At 47.8% G+C, this 17,808-nt stretch overlaps 3 protein-coding genes across 10 annotated transcripts in view; 1 reads left to right on the top strand and 2 right to left on the bottom strand.

Annotated features, from left to right (window-relative positions):
• Positions 1 to 4,472, bottom strand: part of IK (IK cytokine) — a 76,884-nt gene extending 72,412 nt beyond the window's left edge. For all 3 annotated transcript variants that reach the window (XM_066272717.1, XM_066272718.1, XM_066272716.1), the window contains exons 1-4: positions 4,318 to 4,472; positions 3,552 to 3,618; positions 585 to 677; positions 12 to 71 (exon numbers count right to left, since the gene is read on the bottom strand). In XM_066272717.1, coding sequence (XP_066128814.1) covers positions 12 to 71; positions 585 to 677; positions 3,552 to 3,618; positions 4,318 to 4,333 — 236 coding nt within the window. In that variant the 5' untranslated portion in view covers positions 4,334 to 4,472. The remainder of the gene's footprint in view (positions 1 to 11; positions 72 to 584; positions 678 to 3,551; positions 3,619 to 4,317) is intronic.
• Positions 4,473 to 4,567: 95 nt separating this feature from the next.
• On the top strand, positions 4,568 to 6,878 carry NDUFA2 (NADH:ubiquinone oxidoreductase subunit A2). The gene is given in 4 exon segments (XM_066272724.1): positions 4,568 to 4,721; positions 4,841 to 4,947; positions 6,682 to 6,764; positions 6,766 to 6,878. Coding segments are annotated over 4 exon segments (315 nt in total). The 5' UTR covers positions 4,568 to 4,623; the 3' UTR covers positions 6,793 to 6,878.
• Positions 6,879 to 6,968: 90 nt separating this feature from the next.
• Positions 6,969 to 12,256, bottom strand: TMCO6 (transmembrane and coiled-coil domains 6). Of its 6 annotated transcripts, none has more exons than XM_066272721.1 (12): positions 12,126 to 12,256; positions 11,912 to 12,024; positions 10,266 to 10,381; positions 9,985 to 10,168; positions 9,641 to 9,745; positions 9,384 to 9,469; positions 9,031 to 9,165; positions 8,707 to 8,818; positions 8,408 to 8,594; positions 8,171 to 8,265; positions 7,636 to 7,803; positions 6,969 to 7,408 (listed from the first exon to the last, which is right to left on the bottom strand). In XM_066272721.1, exons 1-12 carry the CDS (start codon positions 12,166 to 12,168, stop codon positions 7,295 to 7,297), a joined length of 1,458 nt encoding a protein of 485 aa, XP_066128818.1. In that variant the 5' UTR covers positions 12,169 to 12,256; the 3' UTR covers positions 6,969 to 7,294. The 6 variants fall into 6 exon arrangements, 5 of the variants coding, with proteins under 5 accessions (XP_066128818.1, XP_066128819.1, XP_066128820.1 ...); XM_066272722.1 differs by having other exon boundaries at positions 11,912 to 12,043; positions 12,122 to 12,211; XM_066272719.1 differs by having other exon boundaries at positions 6,981 to 7,408; positions 12,122 to 12,256.
• Positions 12,257 to 17,808: the final 5,552 nt, after the last annotated feature.

Raw genomic sequence — 17,808 nt, 5'->3', positions numbered from 1 at the left:
CCTTTCTTCACCTTTTCTTTTTTCTCCTTCGTGCAGCTGGGTCTTCATCCTCATTGTACTCCCTTGGCATCCTAGAAGAGAAAAAAATTCACTGATAACAAAATATTGCCATGGCTCCAGAAACCCACAAAAGTGACCTTGATTTAAAAAAAAACCCAAAAAACGTGGCCTTGTGGACTGAAAAAAGGTCTAGCACACTAACCAAAGCAACAGTTTCAAACAGGCAAAAATCCATGTTAATGTTTGTAGGTGAGTGGTTCTCACTTTAGAGAGCATCACATCCACTTTAAGGACTATTAAAATTATGTATCCCCAAACATCTAAGTCAATGGAGCTAGGATAGGCTCAGCAATCTGTCCATTTAAGCACCAGCAGAAACTCTAGTACAAGTGGTTCATGGAACGTACTCTGAGAAAAAGTGAGAGCCCAGAGCATCCAACTCTCCACTGGAGCTTCAATCTCCAGAAAGCATCAGAACCACAGGCTTCAAAAAAGAACTAGCATTCCAGTTCCTGAGACATTTAGATCAACAGATTTTCCAAAGGAAGGAGATGGGAGAGAGTTTGGATCACCCCAGAACTTACTCATGGTGACGTGACTTGGAGGGCGGTGCAGAGGTAGGTGCAGCCCTTGGGGTCATGAGAAGCTTCCTAAAGTCTTCATTGGTGAGTTTTGATCTAGAAAGCAAGGATTTTAAAAATTAGTTCCCAATAAGAATTGGAAAAGAAATATGTAAAAAACATGGTTAATTTTACTGAAAATTAGGGTAATACAGCTTAAAACAAAAACATGCCACTTCTAATGCATCAGTGTTAAAAAGTTTGATAAATCAACTAACTGTGAGAATTTTGGAAATGGATACTCTCAAATACCACTGATAGAACGTAAATCAGTAGAGCCTATTTGGAGGGCAATCTGGCAGTTATCTATTAAAATTTAAGTGTGCACAACCTATGATCCAGCCATTCAATTTATTTATATATAACCAATTACTGACATATGTGTATAAAAAGGCATATAAAAAAGGTTGTTACACCCTGGCCGGTTGGCTCACTGGTAGAGCATCCGCCTGGTGTGCAGGAGTCCCGGGTTTGATTCCCAGCCAGGGCACACAGGAGAAGCGCCCATATGCCTCTCCACCCCTCCCCCTCTCCTTCCTCTCTGTCTCTCTCTTCCCCTCCTGCAGCCAAGGCTCCATTGGAGCAAAGTTGGCCCGGGCGCTGAGGATGGCTCCATGGCCTCTGCCTCAGGCACTAGAATGGCTCTGGTTGCGACAGAGCAATGCCCCAGGTGGGCAGAGCATCGCCCCCTGGTGGGAGTGCCAGGTGGATCCCGGTCAGGCGGATGCGGGAGTCTGTCTGACCGCCTCCCCCGTTTCCAACTTCAGAAAAATACAAAAAAAAAAAAAAAAAAAAAGTTGTTACAGCTCTGAAAACAAATACCTGCAACTAACCAACCTAAATGCCCATTAACTAGAAACTAAATGATCTGTGGCAGTATTTCCCAAACGTGGGAAAGATAGCACTGATGGTACAAGGCATAATTTTACTTGGTACAGTGATAAGGGCTCATTCCTTGACCAAATTTTAGTCAGGTACCTTTGAGCACTCTTCCAATGAGGCCTCTTTCTTGACCTACTGAGCCCAGTTTTAGCAATAGAAGAAAGCAAGTAGAAATAATATATATACTATATGATACCACTTTATTTAAATATTTTAATTCACAAAACAGTATTTTCCTCAGATACATATGTATAAAAAAGCATTTTGGCCCTGGCCGGTTGGCTCAGCAGTAGAGCGTCGGCCTGGCGTGCAGGAGTCCCAGGTCCGATTCCTGGCCAGGGCACACAGGAGAAGCACCCATCTGCTTCTCCACCCCTCCCCCTCTCCTTCCTCTCTGTCTCTCTCTTCCCCTCCCGCAGCCGAGGCTCCATTGAAGCAAGGATGGCCCAGGCGCTGAGGATGGCTCTGTGGCCTCTGCCTCAGATGATAGGATGGCTCTGGATGCAACAGAGCAACACCCCAGATGGGCAGAGCATCACCCCCTGGTGGGCATGCCGGGTGGATCCTGGTCAGGCACATGCGGGAATCTGTCTGACTGCCTTCCCGATTCCAGCTTTGGAAAAATGAAAAAATAAAAAATAAAATAAAATAAGCATTTTTAAGAAGAGCAAGGAAAAAGATACACATTAAAAGGATAACAGTGGTTACCTTTAAGAAAGGGGCTGGAACTGGGATTTTATCAAAAAGAACTGTACCCTTATTTCCAATGTTTTAATCTTCTACAAGAGAAATCCCTATGTAATATATACTGCTCACAAAAATTAGGGGATATTTCAAAATGAATATGAAGTGATAAAAAGCATTTGTGGGGTTTTTTTGTTGTTTTTTTTTTTACAGAGACAGAGAGTCAGAGAGAGGGATAGATAGGGACAGACAGACAGGAACGGAGAGATGAGAAGCATCAATCATCAGTTTTTCGTTGCGTGTTGCAACACCATCATTGTTCATTGATTGTTTTCTCCTCCGTGCCTTGACCACGGGCCTTCAGCAAACTGAGTAACCCCTTGCTCGAGCCAGCAACCTTGGGCTCAAGCTGGTGAGCTTTTGCTCAAACCAGATGAGTCCTCGCTCAAGCCGGCGACCTCGGGGTCTTGAACCTGGGTCTTCTGCATCCCAGTCTGACCCTCTATCTACTGCGCCACTCCCCCCCCCCGCCCCCCCATCAGGCCATTTGAATTTTTTTTATTATTAAACATCAGAAAAGCAAATAAGTCAAAGAAAGTTGTTTGATTATGCAAATGAATGCAAAACCAACTTTTATTTCATTGATGAAAATGCACTATACAAAAGGCTGAAAGTACTGGAGTAGCTGCATGTTACCTGATCCCCTAATTTTTGTGCGCAGCGTATAATTACACATTAACTTTAAAAACTAGCACCCTCCGGCCCTGGCCGGTTGGCTCAGCGGTAGAGCGTCGGCCTAGCGTGCGGAGGACCGGGGTTTGATTCCCGGCCAGGGCACACAGGAGAAGCGCCCATTTGCTTCTCCACCCCTCCGCCACGCTTTCCTCTCTGTCTCTCTCTTCCCCTCCCGCAGCCAAGGCTCCATTGGAGCAAAGATGGCCCGGGCGCTGGGGATGGTTCTGTGGCCTCTGCCTCAGGCGCTAGAGTGGCTCTGGTCGCAACATGGCGACGCCCAGGATGGGCAGAGCATCGCCCCCTGGTGGGCAGAGCTTCGCCCCTGGTGGGCGTGCTGGGTGGATCCCGGTCGGGCGCATGCGGGAGTCTGTCTGACTGTCTCTCCCTGTTTCCAGCTTCAGAAAAATGAAAGAAAAAAAACAAAAACAAAAACTAGTACCCTCCCTGCCAGAATTTCCATTCTAATACTCTTATACAGTTGACCTGATTCGGTTAAAGAGGCAAGTCGAACAATTTTTTGACCATCTTTGTTAACAAAACACTCAGAATTCTTTTTCTGTCATCGACACCACCACCACCACCCTACTTATTGTCCAGGTCATTCCCATGGTCCTAGATCAAAACACTCACTGATGGAAGGAGTGAGGATCATCCACATCGTGGCCATCTGGGGCCAAAGGGTTGGAGAACGGTTCGCCTAAGAAAAATAATTGGCATTAACTTTTAACCTCAAGAAAAAAAGAATTGGTGTTAATGTAATCAATATATTTTGTGCAAAAGTTGGGGATATAATAGTGAACAATACAGATGTGCTTTCCTGTGAAACTGTTCACAATCCAGTGAGGAAAAAAAGCAAGTACGACAGTGACAATACAATGTAGTAAGTACTTAAATGGGAAAATATAAAGAGCCGTGGGAACCCAGGCAAGGGGGCCCCTAAACCAGTTATGGAGAATAAGCAGACTTCCTGAAGATCTAAGATACTACATGGAAGATAAATTGGCGTAACCTAAGATTAAGTGTAACGGGGGGGGGGGGCGGTAAAGTTCATAGATAAACCCCATCTGTCGTCACTTGGGGCAAAAACATGGCTTAGAGCAGCGGTTCTCAACCTGTGGGTCGCGACCCCGGCGGGGGTCGAACGACCAAAACACAGGGATCGCCTAAAGCCATCGGAAATACATATTTTATTTAAAAATCAGGTTGAGAACCGCTGGCTTAGAGACAGAGTGTGGGGCTGCCCGGCCTCATTTGGGGTCCAACGGCTTCGCCAGGCTCCAAGCGTCACTCCGGCCCCTCTCCACCCTCACACACGCACACACGGTTTAAAGCCAAAATAAGGCGCCAAGTATCCCGAGTCCTGCAGATAAGAAAGGGCAGATGATCCGAGACTTACTATCACGCTCTGGCATTTCGTCCGCAGTGTTTCAACGCCAGCAAGAACTGAGCTCCAACAACAACAAAGCAGCGGCAGCCTTTTCCCCACAATGCACCTCGGAACCAACCCACAGTGCCTTGCGTTCGGCAGTCCTTCCGCATTCTCCGGGAAACTGAAGGAGACCCGACCGATGCCCTACAATACTTCTACAACATTGGCTAAACTTGAACCCCGCCCCCTTGCATCAGCCAACCGATCGCGGGAACTGGAGGGCCGCGATTGGTCCGCCTGGAGGCCGGTCAGAGGGGTTGGGTTCTAGAGGCGATGGCGGCGGCCGCGGCTCGTGGGGTCGGGGCCAAACTGGGTCTACGAGAGATTCGCATCCACTTATGCCAGCGTTCGCCTGGAAGCCAGGGCGTCAGGTGAGACGCAGAGTGGTAAGGCGGGCGGGCTTCGTGGCGCCGAGGTCACGACCTCGACCTTCGAGTGTTTGGAGGCCCTCGCCCACTCATTACGCTCCGCGTTTTCTTGGGTCCCGCAGGGACTTCATTGAGAAACGCTATGTGGAGCTCAAGAAGGCAAACCCCAACCTGCCCATCCTAATCCGCGAATGCTCGGATGTGCAGCCCAAGCTCTGGGCTCGCTATGGTGAGTGAGAGACGCTGAGGGTCTGGGCCCTCGGCCGGGAAACAAGGGTTCGAGAAGAGAAACGGCCGCCCAAGGTCAAGCAAAAACGTATAGAGCGATTGGAACTCAGACTTCAACCTTGCTTTTTACTTTGTTGCCAACAAGGAAATTCACGTTGGTAGGGGTATTTGGGATGCTTTGTATCCTGGTTAACAGCCGTGTGGATGCAGGCCCAGTCCTGCATAGAGACTAGGAGCTGTTATTTTCGTAATTCAGAACAGGTTTCAGATAAGGGAGAAGAGGTACTGTTTAGTTCTCATCAGTGTGGGTACTTCCAAATTATGTGTGGGTAGTGCTGGTCCAGGTAGTGTTAGAATCTCAATAATGGAAACCTAAAATAATGATTCTGTGTTTAGCACTAATGCTAGGCTCTTTGCTGGGTCCTTTCCTACCTAAGTCTTAATTAATCTTCAATATATGAGGGGTTTGATTCTGTTTTCTCATTGTAGAGATTAGAAAACTGAATCAAACATTTTATGTAACATACCTAAGGTTAGATAGCTGGCTATAACAGGGTTGAGCCCTTACATATATTCCCCTTCCTAGAGTGCACTTCCACTAGACATGCACGGCAGCTGATGCCTTATACAGGTTATTGTTTTCAGCTCTGAGTTTATAACACTTCCTCAGAAAGGCGTTCCCTGACCAGTTATGTAACATTGCCCCCAGCCCCTATTTATATCGTTTTGGTTTACCACAATCTGAAAATTACTGTCATGTAGCCTGACACAGTAAGCATGCAATAAATGTTTACACATACTGAAGAGTGGTATTTTAGTTATGGGGGTTTTTTTTTGTTTGTTTGTTTTTTGTATTTTTCTGAAGCTGGAAACGGGAGAGACAGATAGACTCCCGCATGCACCCGACCAGGATCCACCCGGCACGCCCACCAGGGGGCGACGCTCTGCCCACCAGGGGGCGATGCTCTGCCCCTCCAGGGTGTCGCTCTGTTCCGACCAGAGCCACTCTAGCGCCTGGGGCAGAGGCCAAGGAGCCATCCCCAGCACCCGGGCCATCTTTGCTCCAATGGAGCCTTGGCTGCAGGAGGGGAAGGGAGAGACAGAGAGGAAGGAGAGGGAGGGGGTGGAGAAGCAGATGGGCGCTTCTCCTGTGTGCCCTGGCCGGGAATCAAACCCGGGACTCCTGCACACCAGGCCGACGCTCTACCACTGAGCCAACCGGCCAGGGCCTTAGTTATGGTTTTTAACACCTTGTCCTACTGATGTCTGGAGAAAGGGGGCATCACACCTCAGGCAGATTGGTTCTAACAGTGGACACCTATAGTTAAGTCATGCACTGAGAACCAAAGGAGGAAGAAGGTTCTCCTTCCAATACCCAGGAGACTAAGAGGAGATAGACTCAAATAGCAAGAGTGTATTATTCTAGATGGACTATGGGAGTCAGAGAATGGGCACCCAGCCAAGGCTAGGTCCATGCAGTACACTACTCACATGCCTACTGTGCCTGACAAACACACTGTGGCCACCCACAATCAGCCCAAATTCTAGTTGAAGCTGGGCTTCCTATATGTGTTTGAGACCCACTGGGTAAATTCTAGGCATACAAAATCCACCTTGGTCATCTCTTTACTACTCTGTCATAGCAACACTGTAAGGTGATGACAAAGAAAACAGTTATACTTTGCTGTTATCCACAGTGCAGAGTGGATACTTAGTCACCTTCCTTTCTCACCAGCATTTGGCCAAGAGAAGAATGTCTCTTTGAACAACTTCAGTGCTGATCAGGTAACCAGAGCTGTAGAGAATGTGCTAAGTGGCAAAGCCTGAAGCCTTCACTGAGGATTAAGAACAGCCCCACAGCCTGGGGTCTGCTGGACTGAGTACAATGTGGGAAAATGTGTTCTCCTGTTCTTTATAAAGCTTGTGCTGTAAGATGCTGTCTCAGAATGTTCTTTACTTCATTCCACCCTCTACCCTTTACTGTACAAACCACTGAGGCAAAGCAGTTTACTGTAAAAATAAAACTTTATTCTGTCCCATCAAAAGCTACCAGCTTAAAAAAAAAAAAAAAGCTACCAGCTGCTAACGCTAAACAAAATAAAATAGAGGGAGAGATTCTGGGGCCCCAGAGTAAGCAGACCACACACACTTCCTTCTGGTCCTGTCTGGACAGTGCTGAGTGAAAGACAGGGAGCTGGAGTGCAAAGGTCTTGATGTAGGCTTAGGTGTAGGATCAGAGAACATGAGGCCTCATTATGGTCCTAAACTCCTAAAGGGGGGCTCCATGGGCATGAAAACTGGCGGGGGGCAGGGCTGAGGAGTGCAGCAAGTGACACTGAGAAGCCAGGTCACCCCATAAGAGCTGTTCGCTGGAGAGCATGCACTCTGTCCTGGAGCTGTGTCTCCTTTTCATGCCTTTCAAGGGCCAGCAGTCCTGATTGCTGCAGGAAGTCCTGGGCAGCCTAATGGCAGAGAAAACAAAAACTCTATACCTGGGTCCCTGTGCCCTAACACTCTATTCTCAGAGTCTTATGATTAGCCCACCCCTTCTCAGGAGAGGGTATGTTCCCATCAAGAGGATGTAGGTTCTGACCTGGAGCCCACATAGGCTAGCCAGGAAGGAAAGGGACCATGATGAGACTAGAGGCTTCGGAACAAAGGGGACTGAGGACTAGAACCAGAAACCAACCTCTGGCCGATAGAGGAACAGCAGTTGCAGCAGCTCCAAACTCTGGCCTACTACTTCAGTGTCAGAGGAGGCTAACGTGTCCAGCAAGGAGGGGAGCAGGGGCCCTGGCCACAGATGCCAGCAATAAGCAGGACCCTTCTCTGCAACGTTGCACAGAACTGTGAGCACCTGTAGACAGATATGTATGTACACAGTCCCCACAAAGGATGAAAGCCAGTGACAGCTAAAAATTATAGTGCTAACCACATGCCTCAAGTACTGTGCTAAGCAATTTTAAAAGCATATTCTGTAATCCCCACAACTACCCTCAGGTAGGATTATTCTTAATTATAGATCAGGAAACTGAAGCTTAAAATGGTTAGTTGATTCGTCCAAAATTATGCCTAGTAAAGCTATTTAGGAACTCACACCTAAACAGGTCTGGCCCAGAGACCATACCACACTACCTGCCAGCTTCTCAGCTAAGGGCACTTCTGAGCTACTACTGTTTCACTTTAGCCACTAGACCTTGGACTCACATAACTCCAATACCTACCAATACGCTCACCACATTAGATACTGGCAACAACTGCAGGAGAGGCTCAATCAGATCCAGGGAGAGCACAGAGGTACAGAAGCTAGGACTGTTTGCTAGAAGAGAAAATGTCAGCGTGAAGTCCCTCCAACTGTGGACTGAAAACACCCCCTCTCAATCTTACCCACCTCAGTCCAAGCCACAAGGAAGTTTTCCCAGCATCTAAAAGTCCAGGCCTAGGTGGATTATGGCTCATACCAGTGAGATTATTAAGGAACCAGAGGCCCTCATGAAGTAGGCTGGGCTGTTTCTGGAGGAAGAACCGCAGAAGGATAAATAAGGATGCCACAACACGCTCATCTCTGAGCTGCATTTGCCCTCCAACAGCCTCCACCGCTGCCTCTGTTAGCAAGTTGCTTAGACACCGAAGCACAGGGCACACGAGCTGCAAAGACAAGTTGGGGGTCAGGTGTAAGGAGGAAGGGGCTCCCTGCACACTGAAGGAGGAAGAGTACGAAGAAAGTTTGTGCAGACCTTGACCTGTCCTCTTCACCTACCAGCTCCAGTCCTGCATCCTCGGATATCTGTACAGCCCTAGCCAAGTCCACAAGCAGCAGCCCCAGAGTGGACAGAGCCCCATGGGTGATGAGCAAGGCATTGTTGACCTGGCTGGGCAACAGGAAGCAAGTAGTTACTAGTCAGCCAACTCCACCTTTAAGCTGGCAAAGAGCCTAGGTCTGTGAGTTTCCTGGGTTTCAAGAAGAAAAGGCCACGGAAGAAAGAAAACTCACTATAATTCTAGAAACCAAGGTTCAAAAACCTGAATCATGGAAGGAACCCCAGGGGAGGTCTGTGGCACTTTCCCAACCAGCCTGTTTTACCTGCATATGATGTAGTGAAGGCACCAGGCAAACTCCACAGCAACCCCAGGGTTCAGTTTTGGGCCAGGTTGCAATAGTCCCAGCATGTACTGGGGGAGAGAAGAACCCAGGACAGAGCTGCCGGCAGAAGTAGAGCTGTGAGTGGGAACCACAGAAGGCAAGATGCCTGTCGCTCTTTCCAAACCATAACAGCAGGTGGGAAAGTGTCCAAACCCAAAGCCCTTCCCAACCAGACACATGGAGTTAAATGTGCAACAGCTTTGGAACCACTCGATCATGTATTCAGGGGCTATAATGTATAGTGCCAAATGGGTCATCCCTGACTGCACCTCTGGAGACACAATTTTACTTACGGGATGATCTTCTCTGGAGCCTCCTTAGCCTGCAGGAGCTGGGACAAGGTATAGCCAAGGGCTTCCAGCACAGTCGAATGCGGGGACTAGAAGTAGACAGGGTAGGGATCTGACTCTGGAAGCTAGGCCCAAAGATTTCCTGAGACTTCCAACCACTTAGCAAAGGGCAGAGGCTGGAGCTGCCTTACCGAAGGAGGCAGGGCGTGTAGAAATTGAGGGAGGGATGCCCAGGAAAGAAGGCAGAAAGTGGCACTCACCTGGATGCAGGCAGCCAACGCTGGAACAATGCCCTGTGGTAGGAGCTGCCTTCTCACAGCTTCACTCTCCACAATCAGGTTACCCAGTGTATACAGACAGAGTTCCTGAGTGGGATAACAAAAGCACTGGGCTCGGCCCATGTCAGGCCAGCGGCGATGGGGATGGGAAGGATGGAGCAGCCCTGTTCTTGAGACTGCGCACAAGAGGATGGGAGGTAATGGGTGTATAGATGGCTGTGGGCATCAGAGGAACAGGCTTTCTTTTATCTGCCAACTTAAAATGGACCCAAAGGCACAATTTCTAAACTCAAGCCAAAAACAAGGTAGGAAGAGACAGGGCTTACTATAAAGTCTGAGCTATGACCGGAGAGGTAGGTGAGAAGGTAGGAAGTGGCTGGCAGGCAGGCCTCAGTCACCGCAGACTGCTCGGAATGAGAGAGCTCATGAAGGCACCGAGCTGCCTCAAGCTGCAGCAGGGCTTGGTTGCTGGTCAGGAGCCCGACCAGGGTCCGCATGCTGCCCTCCAGCCTACAGGAGTGAGTACCAGAGCCCTGCTCAGCCTGTGGTCCCTTCCCACCACACTCCTATCCATCCCTCAGGGCCCCAGCCACCTACTCACACCGACCTAATGAAGTTCTGTTGCGTCTCCGGGTGCTGCAAGCCTCGACGAAGGCTGGTCAGAGCTCCCTCCCTCTCCTTTTCCTCTGTCCCACGCTGGGCTGAACACAGGAACTGCTGGATCTGGATCCCAGGGCAGAGATGGCAAGAGTTGCCAGAAAGCAAATCTTGAACCCGACTCCACCCACTTCACCTGTGAACTCTCCAGTATTGCTCCACCCCTATAACTTGTCATTCATACTAATATGGCTAGTAAGTGCCAACACTGCAGTAGAGTGGACAGAAGAGGAAATCAGGACAGGGCTTAATACCAACTCTGCAACTTACTCTACAAGGGACCTAAACCTCAGTTTCTCACCTGAAAAAAAAATGGGAACATCGATCTCGCCTTACAGGGTTATTTTAACGATATCTAAACATCTTAGCCTGGCATAACCTACCCCTCCAGTCATTCTCATATAACCTATATGCTAACAACACCTTGCATAACTTGATCTTTTAATGCTGCCAAGATTTTGCACAATCTATTTCTTTTGCCTGGCATATCCACTCCCTTCAGATTTCTGCTCCTGTCTCTGCCTCTGGGATGTTAGCTCTTTCTGTGGCAGGCTTAGGGGTTTCTATTGTGCCTCATCTTCCCTTCATGGCAGGTGGTAGCACATCTGTCTCCTTCAAGGTCTGTGAACACTTCAAAGAACCTCTCTTTACCTCTTGTACTGTATACCTCAGTACCCAGCAGTTTCTTAGCATAAATTACATAATGAATAAATGGTTTAACTCAGGCTTAAGTGCTTTGTAAACTATACATGTAAACATAGACAATACAAAACACAGAGGATGCCCAATGTTTGCTGAATGAATAAACTAAAACCAATTCTTTCATTCACTTATTCAATAAATACTGAGCATCTACTATATGCCAAATACTGAGTTTGGCATACTCAGACGCCTGCAATCTGTTTTCAATAATGACAGAGATACGGTCTAGGTTGGAGAAACAATAAAAAAGCAAACAAATTAGACAGGATAATTAATATTCTGGAAACAGGCTGTCAAGACAAAATACCCAAAGGGGCCCATTTGAGATGCAGCAAAGGCAAAGGCCTTGAGACAGGAAAGAGCCTGGTGCATTGTTCCAAGAACTAAAAAGGGGACAGTTTGGCCAAAATGAGTAAGCCGATAAGGTTGGAGGTAGGCAGATGCTGCGCTTCATAGGTCACAGGAAGGAGTGTGGTCTCTATGTATTCCTACCACCACCACCACCCGTCTCTATGCATTTTTAAAAGACAAATCTGACTGATGTATGGAGGAGAATGAACTTAAGGGCGGCAAGCATAGAGGCAGATGACCCGTTAGAAGGCTGCTGTAAGTATCCACTGGAAGGTGGTGGAAGCGGCGATAGCGAGGCATGTCAAGACTCCAGAGTTCTTTAGGCGGTGAAAAGAAAATTTTTTTAAATGGCTAGAACTTGAAGTACTGATCTGGGGATGAGGATCGGGATGGGGTGGAGGATAAAACCCCAGTTTCTGGCTTGCCTCACTGGAGGTTTTGAAGGGACCGCGTTCAGGTTTGGGAACGGACCTCGAGGACTCGAGGAAAAAATTTGGCGCCAGCCAGTAAGCATCTCACCACGCACCCAGTCTGTCCCCTCACCTGGACTTCCCCCAGGATCACGGCCACAAGTCCCCCTTCTGCTTCCTCTGGGGTGTCGTCTCTCAGCAGCCTTTTGCTGACTAGCTGCTGCTCCCTCCGCGCCTTCCGCAGTGCTGGGGGCAAAGGAGCCGGCTAGGGGCAAAGGAAGAGCACCGAGGAGCCTCCCACCGCCATACCCCCATCTTCCCATGTTCCCTCGCCCGCCCGCACCTGCCTCCCGCTCCCGCCGGCGGCGCCGTAGCTCTTCCACCCCGCATCTCAACAGCCTGGGACGGCCCTGCCGTCGGCTCCACATGGTGGAGAAAATTTGCACAGAGCGGAAAACAGGAAACACAATCCCGGGTATACAAGATAACGAGGACTGCGCAACCGCAGCGCAAACCGGAAGGGGAGGTGAAGCAGGCGGGGCGTAGCGAGGGGGCGCGGTCAGGGGCTGAGGCGGGGCGAGGGGAGGGGAGGGACTAAGGAGGAGTGGGGCGGGGCAAAATCAGAGGGGTGGGGCCTGGGCTGAGAGCCAAGCCAAATAGCAGTATCCTTGGTTTCACTTCCTCATTATAGAAAAGAAAACGGTAGTATCGTACTCAGGAAAGAAAGAAAATAGCTCAATCCTTACCCCAGGTGCCCCAGGCCAGTGTTGCATCCACCGGGTACGAGAACAAACGTCGGAGACTTTCAGGAGTTTAGATGTTACTTTATTGGCCAGTTTAACCTGCGCAGGGGCGAACTCCCAAGATGTCCGGAGACACCGTGCTCACAAGGAGCTGCAAATGGAAGCCATGCCTGGCACTTACAGCCAGGTCCTTATATATCCTAAGTGAGCAAGCACTATACAGAAGCAGATGTGGCAGTTTAGTTATTGGCTAGGGAGGTCGCACGCAGCATAGCAACAGGGGCTGGTTTTAGCTTAGTGGCGAATTTCAAACATAAACTTCTGATAAGGGTCTCTGACCTTCTTTGTTCTCAGCCTCACAGGGGCCCTATCAGCACTCCCTGTTCCTTCAATAGTTACACTCTTGGCAGCCCCAGCATATCAGCACTCCCTGAATCTAACAGCCAGTAGCTTCGCCTTCCATTCTGCAACCTCCCCATTCCTAACACAACCTAGAGGAACACTCAAAACTAGCCCGAGGTCTAGGAAGATATGGGATACCACTTCACCAACAACACGATGAGTTATTGGTGAAATATCTGCACCCAGGCCACCCCACCCCAACTAGTACCCCTCCTACTGAGTGACCATGTTTTGCCATACTGAATGTTCGCAATAACAGTGAGGAAAATGAGACATAGTTATTGTTGGAATCCATGGGAGTCCGAGAAGACCAGAGTAAAAGGCTTTATTGACAGGAAAAAAGGTACTCTGCCGGGCACTTCTCCTGGGGAGAAGAGCACCGGTTACAGACTAGGGGTGAATTATATAGTGTTTGGGAGAGCCTGAAGGGATACTGAGGCAAAAGTTCTGGTATGTTCCCTTTTACGGTTTTAGGATTTCAGCTTTCTGGAATGCTCATTCTTGGGGCAGGTTGACCAGCTTCTTGGAATTCCTCTGCCTCAGGGGCGATAGTCTAGTAAGGGTGAGGTCAGGCAGCCAAGCGGAACAGCAAAAGGGCAATGTTGGAATCCACGTATCTATCAGTTATGTCATTGTTCTACATAAAAGTGAGTCGCATTAATTTTAGAAAAAACAATCCCCCAAATCTTGAGTACCGCTAATTTACTAGGTACTGGGGAAACACTGTTGAGTTTTTTTTAAATGTGTGTCATACCCTCAAAATCCAAATTGTGACTAACTAAGACCTATATGGTCTAATCCCTACATATCCAGTTTCAGCTGGAAGGGCATCTCACTTTACTGATCTCTTCTAGACCTTCTCTCCGTTGCCTAAACAACCGCTGCTCTTTTCCTCCTCCAGGCTTTTGCACAGACTGTTCCTCTGCCTAGAGCTGTGACCCTCTCCCTCAATCCAATCTTCACCCTAACCAGCACCCTTCCCTTAATTAACACCATCCTCAAGATCTTAATTCTCTTAATTCTGTCTTAGCAGTAAAGCATCAGCCTGGCATGTGGAAGTCCCGGGTTCAATTCCCGATCAGAGCACACAGGAGAAGTGACCAACTGCTTCTCCCCTTTCCCCCCTTCCCTTCCAGCAGCCATAGCTCCAATGAACAAGTTGGCCCCAGGAACTAAGGATGGCTCCATGGCCTTGCCTCAGGTGCTAAAGTAGCTCGGTTGCTGAGCAACAGAGCAGTGGCCCCAGATGGGCAGAACATCAGCTCAGCCAGGGTTGCTCTGTGGATTCTGGTCAAGTTGCATGTGGGAATCTATCTCTCTGCCTCCCTACTTTTCACTTGATTTTTTTTTAATCTTAATTCTAAAAAAAAAACCCAAAAAACTTAATTCTAATGTCCTCTACTCAGTTCTAATAAACCAACTCCCTCTGTTATGAGAGTGTATATAGGACCATGTATTTCTTCACTAGTGTAACTGATGTTGTCTATGATGTCACAGCTCTAAGAGAGTAGAATCCTAGTAGCACTTAAAAAGTTTCATTGAAGGTCTCTAATTCTTAGAAATTATTATTCAAATAAGAAAAAATAAATAAAAAGAAAGGGTATTGTTCTTCAAAACAACTTCCTCCCTTGAATTTAATTCCAGTTCTTGAAGTCAATCAGTGAAGTCTTCGATCTTATCCACAAAACATATAAGTAGCTGTAGACCATCATCCTGTCTACCACACCTTCTCTTCAGGCCCAGCATCCATCCCGCCCCTGGAGAGCCATTTTTTGGCACCTACTGTATACCACGCTCTGTCTGGAGATAGGGCCTGGGTCTTGTCCCTTTCCCCATGGACAGGCTGACTTCTATATACACATTTTTCTCCCCTGGTGGGGAGGGTAAGGTAAGTCCCCAGGCAGAAACTATGTTCTGTTCAGAGTATCTGTTCAGACAGTTACAGCTGCCCAAACTGCTGTTTTATACTTACCTGCCTGGCAACACTGTTAACCCTATATGAAACAGCCCATGTCTTCTACTACAGAGCTAGCTGTTCATTTCTCCAGAGCTACCACGAGTTCTTGGTTTCTCCTCTGTAAGAGTCTTCTTCACTATGGACTGTAGTTCTGGATCTGTTCTCATCTCCCCTATCTACTGGAGTCCTTGAGTGACTAAACGAAGTTCATGTTGGCATCCCAGAGGTTTGCACCAGTCCTAGCGCTTGGTAGACAAATGATATATATTCTTTTTTTTTTTTCACAGAGACAGAGAGTCAGAGAGAGGGATAGACAGGGAGAGACAGACAGGAACGAAGAGATGAGAAGCATCAATCATTAGTTTTTCATTGCGCATGGCGACACCTTAGTTGTTCATTGATTGCTTTCTCATATGTGCCTTGACCGCGGGCCTTCAGCAGACCGAGTAACCCCTTGCTGGAGCCAGCAACCTTGGGTCCAAGCTGGTGAGCTTTTGCTCAAACCAAATGAGCCCGCGCTCAAGCTGGCGACCTTGGGGTCTCGAACCTGGATCCTTGGCATCCCAATCCAATGCTCTATCCACTGCACCACCGCCTGGTCAGGCAATAGATATTCTTCTTTTTTTTTTTTTTTTTTTCAGGGACAGAGATAGAGAGTCAGAGAGAGGGATAGATAGGGACAGACAGAAACAGAAAGAGATGAGAAGCATCAATCATCAGTTTTTCGTTGCGATACCTTAGTTGTTCATTGATTGCTTTCTCATATGTGCCTTGACTGCGGGCCTTCAGCAGACCAAGTAACCCCTTGCTCGAGCCAGTGACTTTGGATCCAAGCTGGTGAGCTTTTTTATTTTTTTCTCAAGCCAGATGAGACCGCACTCAAGCTGACGACCTTAGGGTTCTCGACACTGGGTCCTCCACATCCCAGTCCGATGCTCTATCCACTGCACCACCGCCTGGTCAGGCTAGATATTCTTGAATTAAGGCAACGGTCGGGAACCTATGGCTCGTGAGCCAGATATGGTTCTTTTGGGGGCTGCATCTGGCTCACAGACAAATCTTTAATAAAAAAAAAATAATAATAACATTAAAAATATAAAACATTCTCATGTATTACAATCCATTTATTTCCTACCGCGCATGTTCATGGTTGCAGGTGGCTGGAGCCAGTCACAGCTGTCCTCTAGGACAACACCAAACTTTTATTGGATAATGTGTAACGTACACAGGTTGTTGTATGGCTCTCATGGAATTACATTTTAAAATATGTGGCGTTCATGGCTCTCTCAGCCAAAAAGTTTCCCAACCCCTGAATTAAGGTATGAGTTGGGCATCTTTGTAGAAACTTATTGCCTCTCTTATCTTGGAACCCTTATCCAGAATGCCTGTGCTAAGGTGATAGGATTTGCTGAGGAGCCAGGCTTTGGTGGCCTGAAACTTCTGAATTCAGAGGCTCTGACAAAGAAGATAATAGTCAGGGTTACTATTGGTAGATATGGCTCTGTGCCAAAGACTTTACTCATATACAGGTAATATTATTATGTCCGTTTTAAAAGCAGAAGCTCAGAAATCTGAGGTCCAGAAACTTGCCCAAGTCTGACAACCTCAGTGGTAGATTTGGGATTCTATGCCTGGCTATCTGACTGCAGGGTCAGTGTATTTAACACTGAGCTAGCTATATTAACATCTTGGTCCTCCAGGAGGTCCCAGTGACCTGACTTGGCCTTAGGGCATACCTCAGGGTATCAGGGCATTTCAAACAGGACACACAGGGGAGGAATGAGGCCTCATTTGGATTGGAAACTGATGTGAAGCTACTTCTGGAAAAGAGAGGAATTCAAATATTTTTTTATGTAGCTCTTTCCCCAGAAATCCAGAGGTGCAGGTTTGTGAGGGCCATTGTAAAAGTGTTAACAAAAAAAAGTTTCCAAAGCTGAAAGGTTTTGTAAAATAAAGGGTTTTTTGAGCTATATGCTAGCCAGAAAAGACCAGGTCCTGGGGTATGAAGTCCACCAGCAGCATGGCTAAATGGAGAAGGCAACATGTCTACTATCCTGGAGTTAATGGCTCTTTTATACATTATGTTTTGGGAAGGAAAGATGTAAGTTGTTTAAAAGAATATACGTTGGTTATAGATGGGGGGGGCAAGAAAAAGTGATGTGAAGACAGTTTTATGTGCACAGTCTGTAAAGAAAAAATATTGACTACTTTTCATTGGTTACTGTTGGGCAGATAAAATGTATTATGCTCACTTTGTTAAAGATGACGCCGCCCACATGGAGGCCGTCACCCAGGTGATATTAATGTGTGTTGGGGATCGTTGTGGCCTGGGGCTTGGTTTTGGGATTAAGCCTTTCCCACCCTTTTTGATGTGGGGTGGTACAATCCAATCATGCCTCAAAGAAGTGACTCTACTAGAGACTTCCCTATTTTGTATATTGGATTAGAGGTTGTGAAGCTACAATATAAAATGGGGGCAGAACAGAGTTTGTGCTCTTGGTTCTTGAGATTATCAGCAGAGGAGAGAGCAGAGCAGAGAGCAGAAGGAGGCCACGTGGAGTAGGCCAGGAGAAGCAGCCAAGATGGCGGAGTGCTGAGTGAGATGCCAGTTTGTGTAGAGTTGGTATCTGGGATAAGGAAGGAGATGGGGAACTGAGGAGAATAAGGCTGGTGAGCTAGAAACCTTTGATTCTAGGAAACTCGGATAAGTCAGTGGCTTTGTGAGCACTGAATGTGATTGGGTTTTGGAGCCCAGTGTGTATTTTTTACTTGCCCGCCGGGTGCAAGCTAGGATTAAAGACTATGGCCCACCAGTTTGTGGCTCCGTTGTTTCTTTACCGACTGTCCGAATCCAATGCGAACCTGCATGGGCCAGACGGCTGCTTTGATAGTGGCCCTGGCCATGGCTCCTGGCTTTACAGTTACAGA

Source organism: Saccopteryx bilineata, chromosome 4, assembly GCF_036850765.1.
Source record: "Saccopteryx bilineata isolate mSacBil1 chromosome 4, mSacBil1_pri_phased_curated, whole genome shotgun sequence".
Taxonomy (NCBI): domain Eukaryota; kingdom Metazoa; phylum Chordata; class Mammalia; order Chiroptera; family Emballonuridae; genus Saccopteryx; species Saccopteryx bilineata.
The sequence above is the reverse complement of the archived record's forward strand: the minus strand, read 5'-3'. Positions and strand labels throughout refer to the sequence as shown.

Bases quoted from the DNA above. Each gene is read 5' to 3' on its own strand.
- TMCO6 (XM_066272719.1), bottom strand. From the start codon at position 12,206: ATGTGGAGCCGACGGCAGGGCCGTCCCAGGCTGTTGAGATGCGGGGTG. The intron at 9,166-9,383 runs GTAAGTAAAATT...TCCCACTCACAG, and splicing joins GCTCCAGAGAAGATCATCCC to CTCTACTTCTGCCGGCAGCT. The intron at 7,804-8,170 runs GTAGGTATTGGA...ATCTGTCTACAG, and splicing joins CTAATGTGGTGAGCGTATTG to GTGCTCACAGTTCTGTGCAA.